The 27,680-nt window shown below is 41.5% G+C and overlaps 1 protein-coding gene across 1 annotated transcript; it reads right to left on the bottom strand.

The window, feature by feature from the left end:
• Window positions 1-2,582: 2,582 nt before the first annotated feature.
• Window positions 2,583-27,026, bottom strand: LOC121398331. Its single transcript, XM_041577478.1, has 2 exons — window positions 25,922-27,026; window positions 2,583-2,930 (listed from the first exon to the last, which is right to left on the bottom strand). The coding sequence occupies exons 1-2, from the start codon at window positions 26,400-26,402 to the stop codon at window positions 2,791-2,793; spliced, it is 621 nt and encodes a 206-aa protein (XP_041433412.1). The 5' UTR covers window positions 26,403-27,026; the 3' UTR covers window positions 2,583-2,790.
• Between the last annotated feature and the right edge of the window lie 654 nt (window positions 27,027-27,680).

The raw sequence follows: 27,680 nt of genomic DNA, 5'->3' as shown, positions 1-27,680 counted from the left end.
GTGTCCAGAGTTCGATTCTCTCCTCAGCACTATGTTAACATTATTTTATCTAATATATATACTGTGTGTGTATATGTGTGTGTGTGTGTATATATATATATATATATATATATATATATATATATATATATATATATATATATATATATATATATATATATATATATATATATATATATATATATATATATATATATATATATATATATATATATATAAAAATAATGACAGAAGATGGAGGAATGTAATGGTGTAGAGGTAATTGTCATTGAATGTCCTGAATTTGATTCTGATGTCAAATTTGATTCTGAGCTGCATAATCTTTTTCAGGCTCTGTTTAAGCAAGTTAACACTAGATGTCTGTATAAAATAAGCAAAGCACAGGCAGAGACACAATGGCGTGATTGTTAGGGCTGCTGCCTTGCATTGCCAAGGGCGCAAGTTCAATACTGACTCCAGTTGGATGCAAGGAGTGAATTACCCCTCAGATTAATCAAAGAGATTAATATTACATATCTATATAGAAAGAGTTATATATGTGTGCAGGGAACCCCATGCAAATAGTGCTAAAATACTAACTCCAACTTTAAAAGAGATAACTCTTAACTGTTTGTACAGTGCAAGGAAAACAGCAAGCCATTGCAAACCTCTGTTGAACATTCTACGCATATTTATAAAGTAGTAACATGCTTACACAGACCTTAAAGAACGGGCATCAAACTCAAGACCTGCACTATAGCAGCACTTACTTATATATATATATATATATTAGTGATGGACGGGCAGACATGACACCTATAGTGACCCGACACCCCACTCAAGACCTTCCTGTTCTGGCTTTTGACACTAGTGTGTGCCTTTTATAGAATTTCACCTGCTTGACCCGGCCCCCTTCAGTGACATCACAGCAGGGCACAGATTTATAAAGTCAGACTCACGCCAGGGTAAGGTTGGGTGTGGGTGGAGGAGCAGCGGATTAGGGTTGGGTGCGGGTTGAGGTTTTTCTCGACCCACACATCACTAATACTGTATATATAAATTGTTTACATGTTCTGTCCTTTCCCAAGTTTCTAATCTACAATAGTTACACACTGTCTCTTGAATGCCTGTCCTGTCCCTAGCACAGACTGCCCCACACTCTCCAAACTTCTGTCCTTATCCCTCTCTTACACTTGGGGTAGGAGGAGGGAAAGCAGCATTGTTGGGGAGCAAACAGTGTGCTTTCTGCTCTAAACTTGCCAACTTTTTCTAACTGCCAGACTGTCCAAAGCTCCGCCTCTTCTTGTTACCTTTATCCCCAAACTTGTGGAGTAGAATAGAATGGAGGAGAATTGTGCTCAGAATGGAATCCATCAACAGTTTGCATGACTGTTTTGTTGACAGCCCCCCCCCCATACCACCCCCCATTGTGCTGCACCATACAATGTTTGTAAGTTTGGAGCAGAACCAATTGACTAAGGAGAAGGAAAGCACTTGCTGGCAGCAAGAGAAAATAGTGCAGGAAACAGGGAAGGGACTGAATGGCAGATATTGGTTTGTTGCTGGAAGAAATGCATCACAAGGTGGCTAGAGATGAAAATGTAGAATTACAATAGATGGAGGAGCAGAGATAGAAAATCAATATATGGAGCTGAATATATATGTGACGAATAGGGGTTTGGGCAGGGGAAATAAAGAGGGGACTCAGGGACTTGGAAGAGAAAGATGTGACTATCAGTTCAAATGGAGGGTGACCGGGAAAAGAAAGTGTCATTCTTTAAACAAAGAGCTTGGATCTTGTTTTTCAAAAACAAATTCGCCTCTAGTATTTATATTGTAAATATTGTAAGAACATCTTTTATTTTGGTTGATTCTGGGGGCTGTAAGGCACTGGAGCCTTTTGAGAATCTGAAGTAATCCATAGGAGAGAGGAGGCTTTACTACTCCCAGGGTGAGTTGTACAAATCTGTGGAGGGTCTGTTTAATGGATAAAAGCCTAATGGATACCCTCTCGTTCACTAGGATCTATTGTGGAGTAACACATTATTATTATTATTATTGTATATGTACGATAGATGGGTATATACACTGAACATACAAATAACATATCAAATGCCACACCTGTGAGTCAAAAACAACAGTGTATGGGGAAAGGGTCCTTATAGAAATTCATGTTACACTGGAAGATGGAAAACTATGAAAAATATAACTGTATTCACCAGCACTCAGTCTGCACTGCCACAGCCTTCTTGATCTCCCATCTCATCCATTCGCTCACTCCCTTTCCCGTCAATGCACCCCCCTCCCCAAATCAACTGCACCCAAAGTATGTGCCTTGTTTGCCCTTCTTCTGGTCTCGTAGTCCAGCAAAGCAGATGCACCCCCGCTATACAGGAAAAATATGTTGCAAATGCAATCTCTTGCTGTTGATATAACCTCAAGGGTCCGTTGCGCAGGGTGATCCTGGCCCCTCCGCCGCCTGAGGCAGCAGCAGTTGCTGCCGGCCCCCCTCCCCCGTGCGCTAACCTTTCAGGGCAGCAGAGAGGGCCAGTGCACTAGCGGAGAGAGCCTAACTGTGCTCTCTGCGCTAGAAGAGCCGAATTTCCGGTTTGAAAATTTGGCTCTTAAAGTACCAGGAGCAGCATTTTTGCCTCCCCTGGTACCTAGTGGGGTGCAGCCGCCTGAGGCCACAGTCTCAAGTTGCCTCATTGGTGAAGCGCCTCTGCCGGTGCGGTACCAATACATGTGACCCAGTTAGTAAATAAACTGCCTATTTTGCATAAGGAAAGGAGGCAGCTGCTACCAATATCTTTATTCAGTGGAGGGAGAAGCAGGTATGTGGATGTCTGTAAGTAGAGAGGTAAGTGTCCCTGGAACCTGTAGGATGAGTATTTGCAGGAGTGGCCTATGAAGTGCAGCATTTTCCTTCCCTTTGGCTCTAGGTGGAAGTCCTGAGGAAACAAGAGAGGAAGAGGTGAAGCAGGATTTACTTATCCCTCCCTACTTTTTCCCAGTCTGACACAGCAACAGATGGGCCAAAACCTACATATGTTACATATCTATACAAATAAAAGTTTTTCCATGCGTTACCTAAATTGCAAATGTTGAGGCCCAAAGATGTTGCTGAGGAGCCCAATATCCAGTCATTATCCTGCTGAAAAGATCATGTAGGAGTAAATAGATTCCAATATATAAAGCTGGTGTTACTCTGGAATAAGTAAACCGTTTAAGTAATGAGCTACTTAGTCAGTCAGTTCATTAGGGGTTTGTGGAAATTGCCCTTAATTCAACCCTACACTCCTTCCTGCCCATGTTTGGTCATTGCTTCTTATGGAAGTTATGTGCTGTTATAATAATCTGTCTTTGATGCCATCTAACTGGTCAGTATTAGTTCATTTAAATAGTAAACTAATTGATTTGCTAATTCAGTTGTTACATTGGGGGTTCATATAAACAGTTGAAATAATGTGCAAATAAGTCAGCCAGGGTCATTGGGGGCACTGGAATTTACCGTAAATATTCCAGAGTTCAGTGCCTGCACCTGTTAAGTGTCTATGCATTGTCTTTTGCTTCATACACAATTTACTTAAGTTTCTAGGCAAATGGGAAAGTTATACTAATTGCAAAAGTTTTGATGTAACTTTATGCATAACCTTTGTGACGTGGCCGGGATATCAGGTAAGCTTTTAGAAGCAGTAGGGGTCAGAGTGGGACTGGAAACTTGGAGGCCCACCGGGGCTGCAAAAGGAAGGGCCCTGCTGGCAGTACCTGGGGCCCCCTCCTGACCTCCAATTCCCATCCCCAACATGCACATATGTGAAAGAAGCACCGCACACATGTGCAAATGCCACAGGTCTTTTTGGGGCAGCAAGTCTGGGCCAGCCCGATCTTTTCCAGGTGTCAGGCCAGCCCAGTCTGACCGTGCAGGGGGTGCCTAATATTTGATGTGATTTTAACTTTATTTCTCCTTTAATGCATCAAGTTGGTAAAAGCTAACTACTTACCTGCTAACCATATTAAAGGTATCAAGTGATAATCCAAAGCACAGCCTGGCACAGCAATCAGAAATGTGACTGCAGCAGACTAGGGTTTAGGCTTAACCTGCATAAAATATTAATTTCTGTCCAATGAGAGTTTGGTGTGTCAGGTGAATAAGACTATATACAAGATACAGTAGAACCATGCTTATAAATCTATACACTCCCTATAGTTTAGCCAGTGGTAGCATTTTCAACAATGTTACACGAGCCCCACGTGCGATGAATGACAGTAGTGCAGATCTGTGGACATTCTTCTGAATCATCATTGACTGCTCTCAAGTTGACATTTCTTGCCTAGAGGAACATCATTTTTCAATCATTTTTTATTGGCATTTTAATAACTAAAAAACAACAGCGAAGGAACATCCACAACTCAGTGTAAATGGTTGCAGCATTGATATAGAGTATACAGTATATAGACTACAGAGTAATCTGAAGGTTGCAGGTTACCAGGACAGGTTCATTCTGTGCTGGAATTCAGATTTAGAATGTTCATATAATTCTAGAACACTGGCATATTATTTCAAAGAGGGGTTGTCAGTGAAGTACAGGCCTCTGAAACGTTTGATCTTTGTACTCTGCACCAATAAAATATTGGAGGTATTTTGGGTACACCGCATCGAATTGGATGAGCGCATGTTCTTTTTTCTCCATTTTTGGTTATCTCTCACGTTGAGTCACGTGACCAAAGGTAGCGTCGTCAAGGAAGTGTTTAAAGTTTGCACCAAACCAAAGTGTATTGACTCCGCATTCTCTAGCCAGATGAAGTTATAACTGTTTGGGGAGTTCCCAATGGTGCAGTTCTAGAGGGGAATGTGAGGCCTGTGGAGGGAATTTGGTATGTTCTCCTGTAAGGCTTAAACAGATGCTTATTTTACTTTTGGGTTTTTGGAAAGTCCGATCCCCCCTCCTTTACAGAACACGCAGCTACGGCAGAGAAAAGGAATGGAGCAAGGAACGCTAGCTTCTTATTGACCTGCTGCTTCCCCAGTAAATTTCTGTAAAAATATTTTACTTAGTCAAATGTGCATCACAATGGGAATCTGGGGGTATTTTACATGGAATTTCCACTTTATCATTTTGCTATGCACTTCTGGGGTATTATACATGAAACTGCCATGTTGTCATTTTCATATGAGTTCTGGGGGTAGTGTACATGAAATAGATACGATGGAGCCGGTATGGGCCGAAAGAGGGCATGCCTGCAAGGTAAAGGGGGGAAAGAAAGGCAGGAAGTACAGTTTAGGAAGAGGTAATGGGAAAGTACAGGCTAGTGGGCTATATCTATATAATACACAAAAGCCATGAATATCCTGTAAATTATATCCTTATAAACGGTGAGTTCTGATGTCATCAGTTATAAACGGTGAGTTCTGATGTAATTTCTGTCACATGACTCACGAAAATTTGTGTATTATAATAAATAAAGTACCCCCAGTTGCAAAATATGAGGATATTAGAAGTTACCTCTGAGTTCCATGACCTGTATAAAAACACTCGGCCTTCGGCCTCGTGTTTTTATATGGTCATGAAACTCCTCGGTAACTTATAATATCCTTATATTTTACAAGAGGGGGTACTTTATTCACTATATATCTATCTATCTATCTATATATATATATATATATATAAAATCCAAAAAAAGTGAGGTGCACACTGGGAACTTTTGTTTAGTTTAAAAAGTTCATTTTATTAAATATAAGTTAAAAAATAGGTCAACGTTTCGGTCTGTTCCTGAGACCTTTATCAAGACCATTAACACGCCATAAATAAGTAAAACCAATTAGCACTCACCCAACCCCGTATCGCCCCTTGGGACATGTGATGCGTAGTTCTGCCCCCTCTCAGGGGTTAAACCTGTCACCACCTGAACCACATAAAAAGAAAGAAACAAGATCAATACAAAATTGTCATTATATACATAATAGCTAAATCGCAGAATTTTTACTCTCACACAGAATATATTGCACCTGTAACAAAAGAGTGTAACAGTGTAACCCCTAAGAGAGCAATACTCATTAAGCCCTGCTGATGCTAAAGTGTTCAATTTCTTGATCCAAAATACTTCACGTTGTAGCAGCATTTTAGATCTATCGCCCCCTCTCCTGGGAGGGGGGATATGATCAATCGCAATATATCTAAAAGTAGGTAACCTATGACCAACCTCAAGAAAATGATTAGCCACCGGTTTATTAGTATGGCCATCACGAAATGCTGTACTTATTGCAGAACGATGTCCGTCCATTCGCAGGCGTAAGGTTTGATTGGTTTTGCCCACATATGATAACCCACACGGGCACGTAATCATATAGATTACATGGGTTGTGGTACATGTAATGATGTCTTATTGCAAATCGTTTACCTGTTTGCGGATGTAGGAAGCTGCTGCCTGGTGTCATAAATCTACATGAAGTACAGCAGGGGCACTTAAAACAACCTGGTTTGTTGTTACTCAACCATGTATCTTGGCGTGTTTGATAACATTTTACTGGATCACTTTTGACAAGAAGGTCTCTCAGGTTTGTGCCTCTCTGATAACAGTTTCTTAAGGTTCTTTGGAACCACCTTACTAAGAGAATCATCAGCCTGGATAATAGCCCAGTGGTTTCTAATAGTCCTATTCGTCAAATTGGACCCTGAGGTAAATTTAGTGCTATAGACAAAATGGGACTTTTTAATGTCACAATGGGGAACTGTCACCCGATGTCTAGCTGACTCTAATGCCCTTTCAAGCACATAGTCCGGATAGCCTCGTTCCTTAAATCTATCCCACATCTCAAGTAGCTGATTCTCTGCCACTGATTCATTTGAGTTGTTCCTTAAAACTCTACAGAACTGTGAAATGGGTAGTGATTTAATCATAGACTTCGGATGGCAACTATTATAGTGAAGAAGAACATTTTTGTCCGTCTTTTTACGGTACAAAGTGAAATCAATATGTTCATCTTTCTTCAAAAGTTCCACATCCAAAAAATGTATGCATTCAGTGTGAATTTCATAATTAAATTTAACAGGGCTCTCAAGTGTATTCAAATCACTGACCATCAAGTGGAACTCTTCCTCCGTCCCACACCAAACGATAATGATATTGTCGATGTAGCGACGGAAGAAGAGTATCTTACTGCCATACTGAGGCATAATTGCGGTCTGTTCAAACTGGTGCATAAACAGGTTAGCGTATGAAGGTGCCATGGCTGCCCCCATCGCCGTCCCTGCAACCTGTAGAAAATAATTTTTTTCAAAACGAAAATAATTCATTGTTAAAGACAGTGTTAGAAGTTCCAATATAAATGCAATCGGGGGTCCTCCATACGAATCAAACGCTTCCAGTGAGCGTTTGACTGCCTCAACCCCAACATCATCTGGGATACATGTATACAGACCGACTACGTCCAAACTGGCCAACAAGCATTTTTGTTCCTTCGGAATTTTTAAAGATCTTAAACTTTCTAACAGATGTGGAGTATCCCTCAAGTAAGTAGGGGTGCTTTGTACTACAATAAAAGATTGTATGTTTTCACCAAAAGGGAGTGCTGGTTTGGAAACTATTGAGAGATATATATATATATATATTTTTTTTTTTTTCCCTGACGAAGGCTTCTGTGCGGAGCCGAAACGTTGGATCACCAATAAATCTCCACTTTCATTTGAATTATTGACTTGATGTATTTCCTTGGAGTGCTGTCAATCCCTGCATCTTGTCTACATACTTCTCAGACTAGCACCCAGGTTTCTGTACTAATGGTTGTGCATTCCATTCTGTTTGATTATATATATATATATATATATATATATATATATATATATTTTTTTTTTTTTTTTTTTCTTTCCCTGACGAAGGCTTCTGTGCGGAGCCGAAACGTTGGATCACCAATAAATCTCCACTTTCATTTGAATTATTGACTTGATGTATTTCCTTGGAGTGCTGTCAATCCCTGCATCTTGTCTACATACTTCTCAGACTAGCACCCAGGTTTCTGTACTAATGGTTGTGCATTCCATTCTGTTTGAGAGATATAGATATATATATATATATATATATATATATATATATATATATATATATATATATATATATATATATATATATATATATATATATATATATATATATATATATATATATATATAGTCCAAATAGTTCAGCACTCCACTACTCCACATGAGTGACCCAGGTGCTACCGTCCAAGGCTGTAGTTTATTATCACAGCATTTGGCAGTGGTCCTGGGAGAAAACAGAGTTAAAGGAGGAACTATTGAACTATTGCCACCAAGGGACCCCATGCCCGAGCTGACCAGTTATCCAGTATTCCCCCTTTTTTCCGTAACTCATAAGAGTTCCTCCTTTAACTCTGTTTTCTCCCAGGACCACCGCCAAATGCTGTGATAATAAACTACACCCTTCTGTTCCCCATTCTACTTTAAATGTCTCCCCCATAAACTACTCCTTGCATACTTACCATAAACCTTTGTGTAGCCTTGAAAAAACATGGGAGGGTAGGGTGGGCTTGCTTCTCCTTTGTGCTGCCTCTAGTTAGGAAAACAAAGTACCCTCTCCCACATTTTCTATATAAATATAACCCCCAGCCCACTAGCCTGTACTTTCCCATTACCTCTTCCTAAACTGTACTTCCTGCCTTTCTCTCCCCCCTTTTACCTTACAGGCATGCCCTCTTTCGGCCCATACCGGCTCCATCATATCTATTTCATGTACACTACCCCCAGAACTCATATGAAAATGACAACATGGCAGTTTCATGTATAATACCCCAGAAGTGCACAGCAAAATGATAAAGTGGAAATTCCATATATAATACCCCCAGATTCCCATTGTACGGAAGAGCACTGGGGCCAGCAAAAAAAAAAAAAATGATGGTGAATTATGACTTTTAAAATTCAATTATGACTTTAAATCTCATAATTATGACTTTTAAACTCATAATTATGACTTTAAAAAGCTGAAATTATGATTTTTAATCTCATAATTATGACTTTTATTCTCATAATTATGACTTTAAAAAGACGAAATTATGACTTTAAAAAGTTGAAATTATGACTTTAAATCTCATAATTATAACTTTTAAATCTCATAATTATGACTTTAAAAAGTCGAAATTATGACTTTAAAAAGTCGAAATTATGACTTTTAATCTCATAATTATGACTTTTAAATCTCATAATTATGACTTTAAGAAGTCGAAATTATGACTTTTAATCTCATAATTATGACTTTAAATCTCATAATTATGACTTTAAATCTCATAATTATGACTTTAAGAAGTCAAAATTATGACTTTTAATCTCATAATTATGACTTTTAAATCTCATAATTATGATTTTTAATCTCATAATTATGATTTTTAATCTCATAATTATGACTTTTTAAATCTCAATTATGACTTTAAATCTCATAATTATGAATTTAAAAAGTCGAAATTATGACTTTAAATCTCATAATTATTACTTTTAAATCTCATAATTATGACTTTAAATCTCATAATTATGACTTTAAAAAGTCGAAATTATGATTTTTAATCTCATAATTATGACTTTTCTATCTCATAATTATGACTTTAAATCTCATAGTTATGACTCTTCCGTAGTTATACTGTTAAAAGTCATAATTATGAGATTTAAAGTCATAATTTCGACTTTTTAAAGTCATAATTATGAGATTTAAAGTCATAATTTCGACTTTTTAAAGTCATAATTATGAGATTTAAAAGTCATAATTTCGACTTTTTAAAGTCATAATTATGAGATTTAAAGTCATAATTATGACTTTTCAAAGTCAATAATCCTCTTCCTGCACTGGGCTCTATCCCCTGCCTACTTCCTGAACCCTCAGTTTTGGGACCGAAGACGGAAGAAAGGACCACCCTACTAGAAACAACTTGCAAAACGAGGAGACCCTCACCCCCTTGAACTATTTATAATTAGCTTTAACAACTATAAAAACTTAACAACTTGAATTTACAGGGAGGGAAGGCCTGTGTCCCCCAATGTAGGACAAAAGAAAAGGATTTAACGGTAAGTATAAAAATCTATTTTTCTCTTGCCTAGATTGACACAGGCACCATGGGGACATCCCAAAGCTACCCATGAGGGCGGGACTTAAGACCCCTTGTGCCCAGTCAACAACTGCCTGAAGCACCTTTCTCCCAAAGCTTGCTTCTGCTGATGCAAAGATTATGTACCTTGTAGAATTTGGAGAAAGTGTGTACCGAGGACCACACTGCTGCCCTGCAAACCTGTTCAGTGGAAGCTTGGTGGCGTACCACCCAAGAAGTGCTGAGGGATCTAGTTGAGTGAGCTCGGATTCCAGATGGTGGAGGTCTACTCTTAGCTGCGTGTGGCCCTGATGATGGCTGTCCTTATCCATCTTGAGATTGTAGCCTTTGATGCCTTGAGGCCCTTTATAGGTCCCTCAGGTATGATGAACAGGTTATCCACTCTCCTTATGCTCTTAGTCGCAGATATGTGTGCCTGCAGTGCAGAGTGCGAACAAAATCCAGAGTGTGAAGCGTTCTCTCTGCTGATGTCTTAGAATGTGGGCATATCCTGATTGAGGTGGAATTCCGATACCACTTTAAGAAGGAAATCCGGCGTTGGTCGTAGTACCACCTTAACCTCACAGAATATTGTGAATGGGGGTTTACATGACAATGCTGCCAGTTCTGAAACTCGTCAAGCTGATGTGATAGCTAAGAGAAAAGCTACCTTGACTGTTAAGGTTTGTAATGGAATCTCTTCAAGAGGCTCAAATGGCTGATCTTGTATTGCGGATAGCATCAGATTAAAATCCCATGGAGAAACTGGATGATGGTATGGAGGCGCCTGTCTAAGGTGCCCTATAGGAATGTCTTGATGTTAGGTTGTACTGCCAGCTGCTGTTGAAAAAGGATGGAGAGGGCCAACACCTAAACCTTTGAAGAACCAAGGGCCAGGCCCTTGTTCAGCCCTTCCTGTAGAAAAAGCAGTAGGTTTCCTTTGTATAGGACCTGTGGATCTCTGGTGTTGTTCTCACACCATGATATGAAGGTTTTCCGGACTCTGTGGTAAATACGCGCTGATACTGGCTTCCTGGCTTTCATTAGGGTAGGCATAGCCTCCGTGGGAACTCCAGATCTGGAAAGTATCAGGGCCTCAAGAGCCATGCCGTTAAATTCAGCCGTAGAGAATTCAGGTGGAATACCGGTCCCTGTGATAACAGATTTCCTCTGAGTGGGAATTGAATGTCTGCTGCTAGCCTCATGAGTTCTGTGAACCAGGGCCTGCACAGCCAGAATGGAGCCATCAGAATTGCCTCTACTCCCTATTCTTTTATTCTTCTGATGACCCTTGGAAGTAAGGCCAGAGGTGGAAACACAAACTCTGTGAAATGGCCAACGGCGCTACTAGCGCATCTACTGCTACTGCGAATGGGTCTCGGTTTCTTGCCATAAAGCTTGGCAGCTTGTTGTTGTAGCGTGATTAGTGATGGGCGAATTTGCGCGCGAAATTTGCGAAACGGCGAAAAATTTGCGAAACGGCACCGGCGTCTCGTTTTTGACGCTGGCGTCTGTTTTTCCGATTTTTTTCTGCGAATTTATTCGCTGGCGGCAAATTCACCGCGAATTCGCGCCTGGCGAATAAATTCACCCATCACTAAGCATGATGCCATCAGTGACACGATGGGGCATACCGGAGGTGGATCTATTTCCTGAAATACTTCTGGATGCAAGCTCCATTCTCCCTGATCTACTGTCTCTCAACTGAGGAAGTCTGCTACCCAGTTGTCTACTCCTTGGATGTGTACCGCTGAGATGGCCGGTACATTCCTCTCTGCCCATAGAATGATCCTTTGCACTTTTGCAAAGGCTACTGTAGGTTACTGCCGTCATGTTGTCCGACTTTACTCTTACTGGCAATCCCCTCAGGTTGTTTGTCCAGTGGGACAGGGAGAGCCAAATCACCCTTAGTTCTAGGATGTTGATGGGAAGAGACTTTGCGTCTCTATCACCACGTAAAGGTGGGTTGTGGTTAGTGAATGAGACGGAGTCTTGTCTAGGAGGTCGTCTAAGTATGGTATGACCCCCACACCCCTGAGTCTCAGGTCGGTCAGGGCTGCTGCCATATAGTTACATAGTTAAATTGGGTTGAAAAAAGACAAAGTCCATCAAGTTCAACCCCTCCAAATGAAAACCCAGCATCCATACATACACCCATCCCTACTTTTAATTAAATTCTATATACCCTGTACTAACTATAGAGCTTAGTATCAGAATAGCCTTTGATATTATGTCTATCCAGAAAATCATCCAAACCATTCTTAAAGGCATTAACTGAATCAGCCATCACATCATCACCCGGCAGTGCATTCCACAACCTCACTGTCCTGATTGTGAAGATCCCTCTACGTTGCTTCAAATGAAAGTTCTTTTCTTCTAGTCTAAAGGGGTGGCCTCTGGTACGGTGATCCACTTTATGGGTAAAAAGGTCCCCTGCCATTTGTCTATAATGTCCTCTAATGAACTTGTAAAGTGTAATCATGTCCCCTCGCAAGCGCCTTTTTTCCAGAGAAAACAACCCCAACCTTGACAGTCTACCCTCATAATTTAAGTCTTCCGTCCCTATAACCAATTTAGTTGCACGTCTCTGCACTCTTTCCAGCTCATTTATATCCCTCTTAAGGACTGGAGTCCAAAACTGAACTGCATACTCCAGATGAGGCCTTACCAGGGACCTATAAAGAGGCATAATTATGTTTTCATCCCTTGAGTTAATGCCCTTTTTTATGCAAGACAGAACTTTTTTTGCTTTAGTAGCCACAGAATGACACTGCCCAGAATTAGACAACTAGTTATCTACAAAGACCCCTAGATCCTTCTCATTTAAGGAAACTCCCAACACACTGCCATTTAGTGTATAACTTGCATTTATATTATTTTTGCCAAAGTGCATAACCTGCATTTATCAATATTGAACCTCATTTTCCAGTTTGCTGCCCAGTTTTCCAGTTTAGACAAATCACTCTGCAAAGTGGCAGCATCCTGCATGGAATCTATAGTTCTGCACAATTTAGTATCATCTGCAAAAATAGAAACAGTACTTTCAATGCCCACCTCCAGGTCATTAATAAACAAGTTGAAAAGCAAGGGACCTAGTACAGAGACCTGCGGTACTCCACTAACAACACTGGTCCAATTAGAAAATGTTCCATTTACCACCACTCTTTGTAGTCTATGTTTTAGCCAGTTCTATATCCAGGTACAAATACTATGTTCCAGGCCAACATTCCTTAATTTAACCAGTAACCTTTTGTGTGGCACTGTATCAAATGCTTTAGCAAAGTCTAAGTAAATCACATCCACTGCCATCCCAGAATCGAGGTCTCTACTTACATTCTCATAAAAAGAATCACCTTTGTGAATACTTGTGGAGTGAAGGAGAGCCCGAACGGAAGCACCACAAACTGCCAATGACCTCCTGCGGAAAAAAAGCAAAGGAATCTGTAGTGGTGGGGATGTATTGGTACGTCAAGGTATGCCTCCTCGATGTCTATCACTGCCATGAACTTTTCCCTTTTTCTAGTTATAATAGTACCGATTGTATGGATTCCATCTTGAAATGTTGCTTTTGAACATACTTATTTACTGCTTTTAGGTCTAGCACTGGACGGTAAGAGCCATTCTTCATGGGTACAATGAACAGGTTGGAATAAAATCCTGCTTTATGACTCCTGATGTTGAGAGATCGTGAAGAATTCTGTGATATGCGGAGCACTTTGGCTCCTTTGATGGTAGGCGTGACACAAAGAATCTCTGTGGTGGGATTTGTGTAAATTCGATGAGGTAACCCTGTGACACTATGTTCAGTACCCAGGGGTCCTGGACTTTCTGTTCCCACACCTCACGAAAGTTCCTTAGGCGGCCGCCTAAGAGGATGCCCTCGGCGGTGGGCACCATTTCATGTGCAGGTAGACTTGTCCTGAGAGGGTTTGTTGTTATTTCTTCTTCAAGACCAACTGGAGCCCTTCTTAGACGGATCTGTGTTTTGGTTGGCTGACTGATGTTTTTCCATCTGTGGCCTCTGCCTCTGGCCTTGACCCTGACGAAAGGGCCGGAGAAATGGCCTCCTCTTAAACACTGGACGTTTGGGCCGATTCTGTGGTAGCAAGGTGCTCTTGCCCCCAGTTGCCTGGGAGATAATCTTTTCAAGCTCTGCCTCAAAAAGCTGTTTTCCTCCGAATGGGAGACTGACGAGCAATCTCTTAGATGTTATGTTTGCTGACCGTGTCTTGAGCCATAGAAAGCGCCTGGCTGCAATGGATTGAGCCGAGGCTCTAGCAATAAGTTTGGCTGCGTCTAATGCTGCATCACAGATGTAGGTATTTGCGTCTGCAATATGGGACAGAAAAATATCTGTAGAGGGATCCTCAGAACCAATGAGCTGTGCTACTTGTTCTATCCAGACCTCCATAGCCCTTGAAACCCAGGCTGTGGAGAAGATGGGTTGTAGAGCCCCTCCTGCTGCTGAGAAAATAGCCTTACAGAACCCCTCTAGGCATCTGTCTATGTTGTCCTTGAAGGATGCCGCATCTGCCACAGGTATGGTTGTGGTCTTAGATAAACGTGACAATGGTGGGTCAACTTTAGGAGGTGAGGACCAAAGGTCTGTACATTCTTGTGGAAAGGGGTAAGTCTGAGTGAATCACTTTGAAAGTTGAACCTTACGGTCCGGAGTCTTTTACTGTGCCTTGATAATGTCTTCCAGCTGTTCATAGGCTGCAAAGACTGAGGAAGTCTTTTTCTGCCTCTTGAATATATTCTTGTTTGGCTCAGGAGTAGCCATGGTGTCTTCTAAATGGAAGGTCTGAAGCACAGTCTGAATAAGACTCAACTTCTCTTTGAGATCTAGAGGGGTCTTGTTCCTGGTCAGAATCTTCCCCTGAAAGTAGCTGGCCTTCTTCCCCTGACCTCTCCTCAATAGAAACTAGCAGGGACTTGTGTATACGCCCATAACCAAGATGGCGATCGTGCATCTCAAGAGCCGATCCCCAAAACTAAGATGGCGGAGCAGCCGAAACGCTAGACAAGAGAAATATTAGTGTACCACAGGGCCAGGGAACATGTTGACCACATTGTTATCTTTTCATTATAAAGATAAATCCATCCCTAATTAACACTGGTACGTGTCCAAAAATGTGTTTGTGTGTCTTATAATGTGTGTTTGTTCTAGAGGGTGTGTATGTGTCCTAAAATGTGTGTGTCCTAGAGGGTGTGTATGTGCGCTAGAGGGTGTGTATTTGTCATACAATGTGTGTATTTGTCATAGAGGGTGTGTATGTGTCCTATAATGTATGTATGTGACCTATAATAAGTGTATGTGTCCTAGTGGGTGTGTATGTGTCCTACAGTGTGTGTATGTATTGTAGAGGGTGTGTATATGTCCTACAGGATGTATATGTGTCCTAGAGGGTGTGTATGCATCCAATAATGTGTGCATGTGTCCCAGAAGGTGTGTGTCCTAAAATGTGTGTATGTGTGTGTCCTAAAATGGGTGTGTGTCCTATAATGTGCGCGTGTGTCCATTTATGTGCTTGTGTGTCCATTAATGTGCGTGTGTGTCCTTTAGTGTGCGTATGTGTCTTATAATGTGTATATGTGTCCTATAATGTGTGTATGTGTCCTATAATGTGTATACGTGTTCTATAATGTGTGTGTGCGTGTCCTAGAGGGTGTGAATTAAAAAAAAAAATTCAGGCTCTCTAATATCTTAAAAAAGGTGACCTTTTATTAGGGAGACCACCTGAAAAAACTTAATTCAGTAATTGAGCACAAGTCACTTTAAATTGTGTAAGAGCCTGAATATTAAAATCAATTTATTGCACTAGCACTTTATAACCTTTAAGGTTTTGAGTTATTAAGCACTTTTTTGAAAATTAATTTCTTGATTCTAAAAACGCATCACCTTGTTGTTAAACAGTAGATGTATTTCTCCGGGTTTTTTTAAAAAAAGAAGTGGAATGTTTTAGCTCAATTGATTTATCCTTTAGAACATGGTATAATTAATTAAGGGGAGATCTCTCTACCCTTATCAACATTGATATCCTTCTGACGCAAGTCAGATCCCTTTAATTAATTAATTCAATTATACCAATTGATAGATATGCCCATTATCCAGTTCAAGTGTGTATGTGTCCTATCATGTGTGTATGTGTCCTATCATGTGTGTATGTGCCCTATCATGTGTATGTGTCTTATAATGTGTGTATGTGCCCTATCATGTGTATGTGTCTTATAATGTGTGTATGTATCCTAGAGGGTGTACATGTGTCCTAGAGGGTGTGTATGTGTTCTATAATATGTTCTATAATATGTGTATGTGTCCTAGAGGGTGTGTATGTGTCCTAGAGGGTGTGTATGTGCCCCAGAGGGTGTGTATGTGCCCCAGAGGGTGTGTATGTGCCCCAGAGGGTGTGTATGTGCCCCATCATGTGTGTATGTGCCCCATCATGTGTGTATGTGCCCCATCATGTGTGTATGTGCCCCATCATGTGTGTATGTGCCCCATCATGTGTGTATGTGCCCCATCATGTGTGTATGTGCCCCATAATGTGTGTATGTGCCCCATAATGTGTGTATGTGTCCTAGAAATAGTGTTTGTGTCCGAGAGGGTAATTTACCTATAATATGTGTATGTATAATGTGTGTATGTGTTCTGTGTATGTGTGTGTGTGTCCTAGAGGGGTTGTGTGTCCTAGAGCGTGTGCATGTGTCTGAGAGGGTGTGCATGTGTCTGAGAGGGTGTGCATGTGTCCTATAATGTGTTCCTGTGTCCTATAATGTGTGTATATGTGTCCTATAATGTGTGTATACGTGTCCTATAGTGTGTGTGTGTGTCCTATCGTGTGTGTGTATGTGTTCTATCATGTGTGTATGTGTTCTATCATGTGTGTTTGTGTTCTATCATGTGTGTATGTGTCCTAGAAATAATGAGTGTGTCCTATAATGTGTGTATGTGTCCTAGAGGGTGTGTATGTGTCCTAGAGGGTGTGTATGTGCCCCATCATGTGTGTATGTGCCCCATAATGTGTGTATGTGTCCTAGAAATAGTGTTTGTGTCCGAGAGGGTAATTATCCTATAATGTGTGTATGTGGGGTTGTGTGTCCTAGAGCGTGTGCATGTGTCTGAGAGGGTGTGCATGTGTCCTATAATGTGTTCCTGTGTCCTATAATGTGTGTATATGTGTCCTATAATGTGTGTATACGTGTCCTATAGTGTGTGTGTATGTGTCCTATCGTGTGTGTGTATGTGTTCTATCATGTGTGTATGTGTTCTATCATGTGTGTATGTGTCCTAGAAATAATGAGTGTGTCCTATAATGTGTGTATATGTCCTAGAGGGTGTGTGTGTGTCCTAGAGGGTGTGTATGTGTTCTATAATGTGTGTATGTGTCCTAGAGGGTGTGTGTGTTCAGGAAGATGTGCGTTTGTCCTAGAGGGTGTGTGTCGTTGTCCTAGTGTGTTTGTGTCCTATAATCTGGGTATGTGTCCTAGAGGGTGCGTATGTATCCTAGAAGGTGTGTATGTGTCAGAGAGTGTGCATGTGTCCTATAATGTGTGTATGTATCCTAGAGGGGTTGTGTGTTTGTGTGTCCTAGAGGGTGTGTATGTGTCCAAGAGGGTGTGTCCTATAATGTATGTGTTCCATAATGTGGGTAGGTGTCCCATCATGTGGGTAGGTGTCCCATCATGTGGGTAGGTGTCCCATCATGTGGGTAGGTGTCCCATCATGTGGGTAGGTGTCCCATCATGTGGGTAGGTGTCCCATCATGTGGGTAGGTGTCCCATCATGTGGGTAGGTGTCCCATCATGTGGGTAGGTGTCCCATATGTGTCCTAGAGAGGGGGTGTGTGTCTTAGAGGGTGTGCGTTTGTCCTATAATGTATGTATGTGTCCTATAATGTGTCGTTTAATGTGTGTATGTGTCCTATAAGGTGTGTATGTAGCTTTTAATATGTGTATGTGTCCTATAATGTGGGTATGCGTCCTTTAATGTAGATATGTGTCTTTTAATGTAGATATGTGTCTTTTAATGTGGAAATGTGTCCTATAATGTGTGTATTTATCCTACAGGGTGTGTATGTGTCCTAGAGGGGTTGTATGTTTCTGTGTCCTAGAGGGGTTGTGTGTTTGTGTGTCCTAGAGGGTGTGTATGTGTCCTATAATGTGGGTATGTGTCCTTTAATGAGGGTATGTATCCTAGAGGGCGTGTATGTGTCCTAGAGGGCATGTATGTGTCCTAGAGGGCGTGTATGTGTCCTAGAGGGCGTGTATGTGTCCTAGAGGGCGTGTATGTGTCCTAGAGGGCGTGTATGTGTCCTAAAGGGCGTGTATGTGTCCTAAAGGGCGTGTATGTGTCCTAAAGGGCGTGTATGTGTCCTAGAGGGCGTGTATGTGTCCTAGAGGGCGTGTATGTGTCCTAGAGGGCGTGTATGTGTCCTAGAGGGCGTGTATGTGTCCTAGAGGGCGTGTATGTGTCCTAGAGGGCGTGTATGTGTCCTAAAGGGCGTGTATGTGTCCTAGAGGGCGTGCATGTGTCCTAGAAGGTGTGCATGTATCCTAGAGGGTGTGCATGTGTCCTAGAGGGTGTGCATGTGTCCTAGAGGGTGTGCATGTGTCCTAGAGGGTGTGCATGTGTCCTAGAGGGTGTGCATGTGTCCTAAAAATTACCTCAAAGCTTCCACTCTACAGCATCATATCTCCCACACATCATTAGGTATCAATGTTAAACACACCAAATATGAAAGCCTGGGGTCCACTGAACAGTTTGATGCCCAATATGTATCGGTTTACCTAAACATGTGGTATATAGGGGCCCTAAAATGTAGACACCCCATTTGAGCTATCAGTTCTGTAATTCCAGATACTGCAAAATCAACACATTTGCATAGATGGGGGGGGCAAAGTTAGAAAAAAGTACATTCACCCCAGAAAACCATATATTTTTGGAAAGTACACATTCCCCCGAATCCAAATTGGGTATGTATGTCTTTCTACTTCAAAGCACCAAGCTGCAAAACTTTCCTAAGTTTGGCAATTTTAGGGACATTTTCAAAAATCACCTCAAATTTTCCACCCTGCAGCATCGTATTACCCACATACTTTTAGGTATCAAGAGAAATCCCCCCAAATATGAAAGCTTAGGGTCCTCTGAACAGTTTGATGCCCAATATGTATAGGTGTACCCAAGCACGTTGCATATAGGGGCCCCAAAAGGAAGACCCCCATATGGTCTGTCATTTCAGGTGCTGCAAAATCAACACATTTACATCGTTTTGGGGGGCGGCAAAGGTAGAAAAAAGTATGTTCACCCCAGAAAACCATATCTTTTTGGAAAGTACACATTCCCCCGAATCCAAATTGGGTATGCATGTCTTTGTACTCCAAAGCACCAAGCTGCAAAAGGTTCCTAAATTTGGCAATTTTAGGGACATTTTCAAAAATCACCTCAAAATGTCCACCCTGCCGCATCGTATGTATAGGTGTACCCAAGCACGTGGCATATAGGGGCCCCAAAAGGAAGACCCCCATATGGTCTGTCATTTCAGGTGCTGCAAAATCAACACATTTACATTGTTTTGGGGGCAGCAAAGGTAGAAAAAAGTACGTTCACCCCAGAAAACCATATATTTTTGGAAAGTACACATTCTGCCGATTCCAACAAAGATAACGACGTCTTTCTACACGAAACTACCAAATTGCAAAGCTTTTCTAAACATATAGGTTTTTACAACATTTCTGAAAATAGCCAAAAAATGTTGCAGTTTGCCGCATTTATCACATACAATGTTTTACGTACAAAGAAAAATCTCTCTAAATATGGATGTCAGAGGTCTAATGAATAGTTTGATGCCCAATATGCATAGATTTAACAAAGTATGTGTTGTGTATGGACCCCAAATGAAAAACATGCCTATGAATTTTCACGCTAGCCAACTAAGCTGCAGAAAAGAGAACCCTAACTGTGCGTTATGTGCCATAAGACCCCCCAAACTGTAAAAAGACCCCCAGAAACCCATATATTTTTGGAAAGCACATATTTTGGCGGATCAAACTAAGTAAAATCTAGCTTTCTATACCAAAGCACCAAACAGCAAAACTATACCTAAATATACATAAGGAACAATAATGCAGGGACAAAAATTGCAATAAAACCACAAAAATAGCATAAATCAATGCAATAACAAAATAATTGTTCTGACAGCGTAATTAGTGGCCAAAATCGATTATCCAATAGTCACACTGCCAAAATAACATGTTTTTAGGCAAAAAAACAAAACAAAAGATAACAGTACAATGAATACGTAAAAAATAAAAAAAAAACACCTGTTTGTGTTTACATACTTGTGCACTAATAAAAGTTGTCTGCAACGAAGCAGGTGATAGCAAAAGCTTGGCTGACGCCGACCTTGGCTTTTTCTGATGTGAAAACTAGGATAGATGGAGTATTTATTATGGAAAAGTTAACGTGTATAGTATTAGACAAGCAGGACCAATTTGCGAAGGTTTGGGACCCCTGGATCACCTACCGCTATCCGACTGGGTTTAATCGATCAGCACTAGTCTATTGAGAATAGGTTGCAAAGACTCTGGGTGGGCGGATACTGACTAATTAGTCCTTGTTTATATTGCCTAGGTTGATAAGGCAGTGGACCTTAACCCCCCCCCTCCTTCCTCCTTTTTTTTTTTTTTTTTTTTTACTCTCTCTCTTTTTCTTTTCTTTCTTCTGTCCTGTCCTTTGTAGTTTTCCTTTTTTTCTCTTGAATTCTATGTAAAAAAGGGAAAAGTGTACGGTCTACTTTTAGTATTATTTAGCCTTGACACATGTTCAGTTTTCATGTCATATACTATGCTTGTTGTTATCATTGGACTTAATCGCTTTGATGTTTGCTACAGAAACGTTTTCAACACTATCTGTATTTGTGAAGTAACTGTAACAATGCTACTGACTTTGTTGCTATGCACGATTTCCTCAATAAAAATTATTGATACAAAAAAAAAAGTTGTCTGAGTTTGCAAATACATGTAAATAAGTGTAAATAACTGTACAAAAGGGACCAAGTGCGCTAAAATAAAAAATACCAATCTTTACTAAAAATGTGTGTGTAAGTGTATAAATGTACTGTAAGTATGTGTAGGTGCAGGTAAAAGTGTAAAAAAAAGTGCACTTACCGTTTTTGGAGCAGGAGGATCGCTGTCATCGCTGGAGATGTCCTGGCAGAGTGTCTGCAGAGTTGTTGCGCAGCAGGAAGTACGTGGGTGGCTCTGCAGGCAGGCAGGAAGGTGAGTGTAGTAGCAGAAGCTCCATGCGATGCGTCTGCTACTTTGAAGTCGGATCTGCAACAATTGAGTCACAGATCCGACTTGACAGCCCCCCAGCCTCATTGCCTAGGGGGTTGTCTTCTCTCCCCACTCTCTGCGGAGGAGGCAAAAGCCGCCGAAGTAGAGAGAGAGCTCAGCTGCTAAAGAACGTACCATGTACGTTCTTGGCAGCCTGAGCATTTGCCTGCCAGCATGTACGCCATACATGCTTGGCAGGCAAAGGGTTAATAAATTAGTGTATAGGTTAAAATCATGTGTGTATGTGTCCCATAATGTGTGTATGTGTCCCATAATGTGTGTATGTGTCCCATAATGTGTTTATGTGCCCTATAATGTGTGTATGTGTCCTAGAAATAGTGTTTGTGTCTGAGAGGGTAATTGTCCTATAATGTGTGTATGTGTCCTAGAGTGGTTGTGTGTTTGTGTGTCCTAGAGGGTGTGTATGTGTCCTATAATGTGGGTATGTGTCCTATAATGTGGGTATGTGTCCTATAATGTGGGTATGTGTCCTATAATGTGGGTATGTGTCCTATAATGTGGGTATGTATCCTAGAGGGTGTGTATGTGTCCTAGAGGGTGTGTATGTGTCCTAGAGGGCATGTATGTGTCCTATAATGTCTGCATGAGTCCTACCATGTGGGTATGTGTCCCATCATGTGGGTATGTGTCCCATCATGTGGGTATGTGTCCCATCATGTGGGTATGTGTCCCATCATGTGGGTATGTGTCCCATCATGTGGGTATGTGCCCCCTCATGTGGGTATGTGCCCCCTCATGTGGGTATGTGCCCCCTCATGTGGGTATGTGCCCCCTCATGTGGGTATGTGCCCCCTCATGTGGGTATGTGCCCCCTCATGTGGGTATGTGCCCCCTCATGTGGGTATGTGCCCCCTCATGTGGGTATGTGCCCCCTCATGTGGGTATGTGCCACATCATGTGTTTATGTGCCCTATCATGTGTGTATGTGTCCTAGAAATAGTGTTTGTGTCCAAGAGGGTAATTGTCCTATAATGTGTGTACGTGTCCTAGAGGGGTTGTGTGTTTGTGTGTCCTAGAGGGTGTGTATGTGTCCTAGAGGGGGTGTGTGTGTGTCCTAGAGGGAGTGTCTGTGTCCTAGAGGGTGTGTGTGTGTCCTAGAGGCTGTGTGTTTGTCCTATAATGTGGTTATGTGTCCTATAATGGGTGTATGTGTCTCATAATTTGTATATGTGTCTCATAATGGGTGTATATGTGTCTTATAATGTATGTGTGTCCTAAAATGTGTGTGTGTGTCCTATAATGTGTGTGTGTCCAGTGGCGTAACTACCGGGGGAGCAGGGGGTGCAATTGGGCCAGGGCCCCCCGGCAGTCACGCGCCCACTGGATTCTGCTGCAGTCGCACCGACGATGGTGGGGGCGGGGCCGGCTGCACGGCCCGCACCAGGGCCTGCCCCCACCTATGTGTGTCCTATAATGTGTGTGTCCTATAATATGTGTGTGTGTCCTATAATGTGAGTATGTGTTCTCTAATGTGTGTATGTGTCCTAGAGGGTGTGAACGTGTCCTAGAGGGTGTGAACGTGTCCTAGAGAGTGTGTGTATGTGTCCTATAATATATGTATGTGTTTTATAGGACACATTATAGGACACATACACACATATGATGCATACACACCCTCTAGGACACACACAAATTATAGTCCACGCACACCCTCTAGGAAAAATAGACACATAATAGGACCCATTGACGCCCTCTGGGACACATACAAACATTAAAGGACCTATACACAAATGATAGGACAGAAACACATTATAGGACGCATACACACATTATAGAACACATTAGAACACACATTATAGGTCACAAAGAAACATTATAGGACATACACACCCTCTAGGATACATACTCACATTATAGGATACATACACACCCTCTAGATTACTTTCACACTATAGGGCACATAATCACTATAGGACCCATACATACCCTCTAGAACACATACACATAATATAGGACACACATACCGTCTAGGACACACATAATATAGGACCCATACATACCCTCTAGAACACATACACATAATATAGGACAAACATACCGTCTAGGACACACATAATATAGGACACATACATACCCTCTAGGACACATGCACACAATATAGGACACATATACATTAAAGGACACATGCACACCATCTAAGATACATAAACTCATTAAAGGACACACACACGTTATAGGACACATACACACACTCTGGGACACACACTCTGGGACACACACGCTCTAGGACACATACACACATGAAAGGACCCATACACACCCTCGGACACATACACATATTATCGGACACATACACACATTATCAGACACATACACACATTAAAGGATACACACTGTCTAGGACACATACAGACATTATAGGACCCATACATAACCTCTAGGACACATACACATAATATAGGACACACATACCATCTAGGACACACATAATATAGGACACATACATACCCTCTAGGACACATGCACACAATATAGGACACATATTCACCCTCTAGGACATACACACATGAAAGGACCCATACACACCCTCAGACCCATACACACATTATCAGACACATACACACATTATTAGACACATACACACATTATCAGACACATACACACATTATAGGAGACACACATTAAAGGATACACACTGTCTAGGACACATACAGTCATTATAGGACCCATACACAACCTCTAGGACACATACACATTATCAGACACATACACACATTATAAGACACATACACACATTATAGGAGACACACATTAAAGGATACACACTGTCTAGGACACATACAGTCATTATGGGACCCATACACAACCTCTAGGACACACACATTATAGGACACATACACACATTTTCGGACACATACACACTTTATAGGACACATACACACATTATAGGACACATTCACACATTGGACATATACACACCCTCTAGGACACATACACACTTTATAGGACACACACACATTATAGGACACATTGACACATAGGACATATACACACCCTCTAGGACACATATACACCTTATAGGACATACACATTAAAGGAGAAACAAACCTGTAACATAAAAAAAAACCCTATGCCCCTACTCTTTGTAGACCCCCCTCCCTCCTAGCTTAGGTGGTACCCAGGGCAAATGCTCTTAAATTTTTACCTACTCCATGGTGCAGTTTCTGTCCCCCGCAGTTCACGGCAGCCATCTTCTTTTCCTCTCTAAAATTTGGTAGCCGACCTTCGCTTTCGGCACATGCACAGTTGGAGTAATTTTCCGGGAAATTTACCAGACTTTCGGTGCATGCACAGTTGTTCTGGACCGGAAAATCACTCCAACTGCGCATGTGCCGAAAACAAATGTCGGCTTCCGAAGTTTACAAAGTAAAGAAGATGGCTGCCATGAACGGCAGAGGACAGAATATTCACCGAGGGGTAAGTAAAAAGTTAGGAGCATTTGCCCCGGGTACCACCTAGGCTGGGGGGGTCTATAAGGGTTAGAGGCGTAGGTGTTTATGTTACAGGTTTGTTTCTCATTTAAAGGACACACACATATTATAGGGTGCATACACATGTTATATGACACATACACACGTTATATGACAAATACACACATTAAGAGACACATACACACATTAAGAGACACACACACACCCTCTAGGTCGACACATATAGACATTATAGGATGCATATACACCTACTTGGACACACACATTATAGAGCATATACACACATTATAGGACACATACACACATTAAGGGACACATAACACACATTATAGGACACATACACACCTTCTATGATACATACACACATTATAAGAAACATAATTACCCTCTAGGACACATACACATATTATAGGACTCATACACACATTAGAAGACTAGGGATGGGCGAATTTTTTCGCCTTGTTTTGCTGCAGAAATGATGCCCATAGACTTGTATTGCGTCATGCGGGCAAAAAAAAAAAGACGCTCGTCAAACTTTTTTTGATGCCCATAGACTAATGGGCATCTGTAACATTTCGCCAGCAGCGAATTTTTGGCAAAACAAAACGTGTCAAATTCGCCCATTCCTGTTAGTATGCTGTTTACACAGGCTGGTTTATGTATACTTCCAAGTCAAGCATCTCCTACTATGAGCCATCCGAGGTCTAGTTTCTGGGCATAGGGTGGGTTGTGAGGGCCATTTATTTGGTCCCTTGCTTTGTCGACCCATAGGATATCCCTTCCAAGGAGTAGCATTATTTTAGCCTTAGGGTCAAGTTCTGGAGTCAAGTATATTATGCATTTAAGGAGTGCTTGGGCCATTGACATTAAATGCATCAAAGAATGCTGGGCAGGCTAAATATCTGTTGCTCTGATCATCCAGCATTGCAAAAAGCTTAATGACTTTATCCCTTTGGCCTGTTGGGTATAACTGGCCTGTTGAGTATACTCTGACTAGGCAGATTTTGGAGCAGGACCTGCTGCCTATAGCACCTTTGCAGAATTCTGTGCATTGAGAACTTACCTTTGATGTAGCTGTAGCAGTGTCCCTTTCCTCCTCTCCATGCTTGCTGGCGTTCTTGGTGTGAGGCAAAACCCACGCAAGTAACCCAGGGTGTGCTGTGCTGTGTACGGTCACATTCTGTGCATTTTACACAGACCTTACAGTCCTTGGCAAGGTGAGATGTCGATGAACAGCACTTGTAGCAGATGTTTTCCTTTAGGAATGCTTTGCAGGCCTCTATGGACTTTTCTCTGAAGGCACTGCATTTCAGAAGAGGATGAGCCTTTCCGCATAGGGGACACTTCTTTCCAGAGTCTTTGTTCTTTGTCTTTTCATGAGAAGGTTCTGCAGATCTGTGAAAAGAATCTAAAGAGGAAGCATTAGTTTTGTGTATGGTTACTGCTACTTTGCGAGTATTAGGTACTGAAGGGGTTGCATGTGGCCAAGTGAGATCAAAACTGGGGCCATTCCTTATCTTGGCTTGTTGGTATACAAGATCCATAATCACGTCGAAGGGAGGAAATAGGACATTATGTACCTCTTTGAATTAGACCCGTGTCATCCACCGCTCTTTAAAGTTGTAAGGCAGCTTTTGCATGATGAGTTAACACCTCTGGCTATCTCAAGGAATGCAAGACCTGGTAGGTCCCCTTCTGCTTTGGCTATTTGTAGTACCATTAACAGGTCACTTATTTCCCTAAGTTGTTGGTAACCTTTATGAGATATTTTAGGAATGTCATTGATTCTTATAAAAAGTGCATTTTCTCTGCTGAGCCACTCCACTCATTAAGTCTGTGCCAGATCTCTGGGTGGTTTATGTTGATCACCCTGATCCTTTTGGTGTGCTCTGCAGACTTTGTTCAAAGATATTTGATTAGGAGTTCTATCTCCTCACTACAGTGAAAGGTCTAAGTATTTGATAGTGTCCTTTAGTGACTAGCTCACACGTTGCAAAGAACTTGGCAAAGTCCATTGTGTCCTGGTTGGTACTAGGATAGGAAGGTGGATGATTGCAATAGTGAGAAGGTGTTGCATAATCATAACTGTCTGAAGATTCTCCTTTAGGCTGGTTTGTGAAATAAGGCCAGCATCACATCCATCCAACAGGGGAGCGGATAAAATGTATATCTCCTGAAAAAGGTAGATAAAAGGCAAGAACATGAACAACATGTCCTAGGACATGGTAAGCGATTGACAACAAGAGCTACAAAATCAACCACTAAATTACAGAGACCGGCACTTGAGGATCAAGCATCGCAGATTAAGAATAGCCATATTCTGCTTAAAAAAGTTCCCTCAGTGATTAGAGGGGTAACCTGCAATATGGGAATGGCAATATTGGACATAAAACCCCACCTGGGGATGAACAAAAATCCTGCAACTGTTAAAACAAAAGGTTCCCTAGGACATAACCAGAATGATGGCAACGGCTATCTCAGAACTAAAACACCCTAGAAACCACCAGGATCAACTAGATCAGATCAGAAAATTGGGACCCAAGCCAATTACAGTTCTAGAAAACACCCACAAAAGCTGCACAATACTGCACAATACTAGAGTGGAACTCTAATACACAAGCAATAGTACCTAAACCAGCTATTGTGAATGCCACCCTTGGAGACAAGGTCACCAACTGCACTGGTACCTGACACAAAAGTCAATTTCCACACATGCAACAACGGAGCACAAGCCAGTTGCAGTGGCGTAACTAGACACCTAGGGGCCCTGGTGCGACAATTTGCAAATGGGCCCCCCCAAAAAACTCAGAAGTATGGTGCGG

Source organism: Xenopus laevis, chromosome 9_10L (assembly GCF_017654675.1).
Source record: "Xenopus laevis strain J_2021 chromosome 9_10L, Xenopus_laevis_v10.1, whole genome shotgun sequence".
Taxonomy (NCBI): domain Eukaryota; kingdom Metazoa; phylum Chordata; class Amphibia; order Anura; family Pipidae; genus Xenopus; species Xenopus laevis.
The sequence above is the reverse complement of the archived record's forward strand: the minus strand, read 5'-3'. Positions and strand labels throughout refer to the sequence as shown.

What these genes read in the sequence shown, in the direction of transcription:
- LOC121398331 (XM_041577478.1), bottom strand. Translation starts at nt 26,402, where the DNA reads ATGGATCTTGTATACCAACAAGCCAAGATAAGGAATGGCCCCAGTTTT. An exon ending in CTGCTACAGCTACATCAAAG is followed by an intron (nt 2,931 to 25,921) that starts GTAAGTTCTCAA and finishes TTGTTTCCTCAG; the next exon opens with GACTTCCACCTAGAGCCAAA.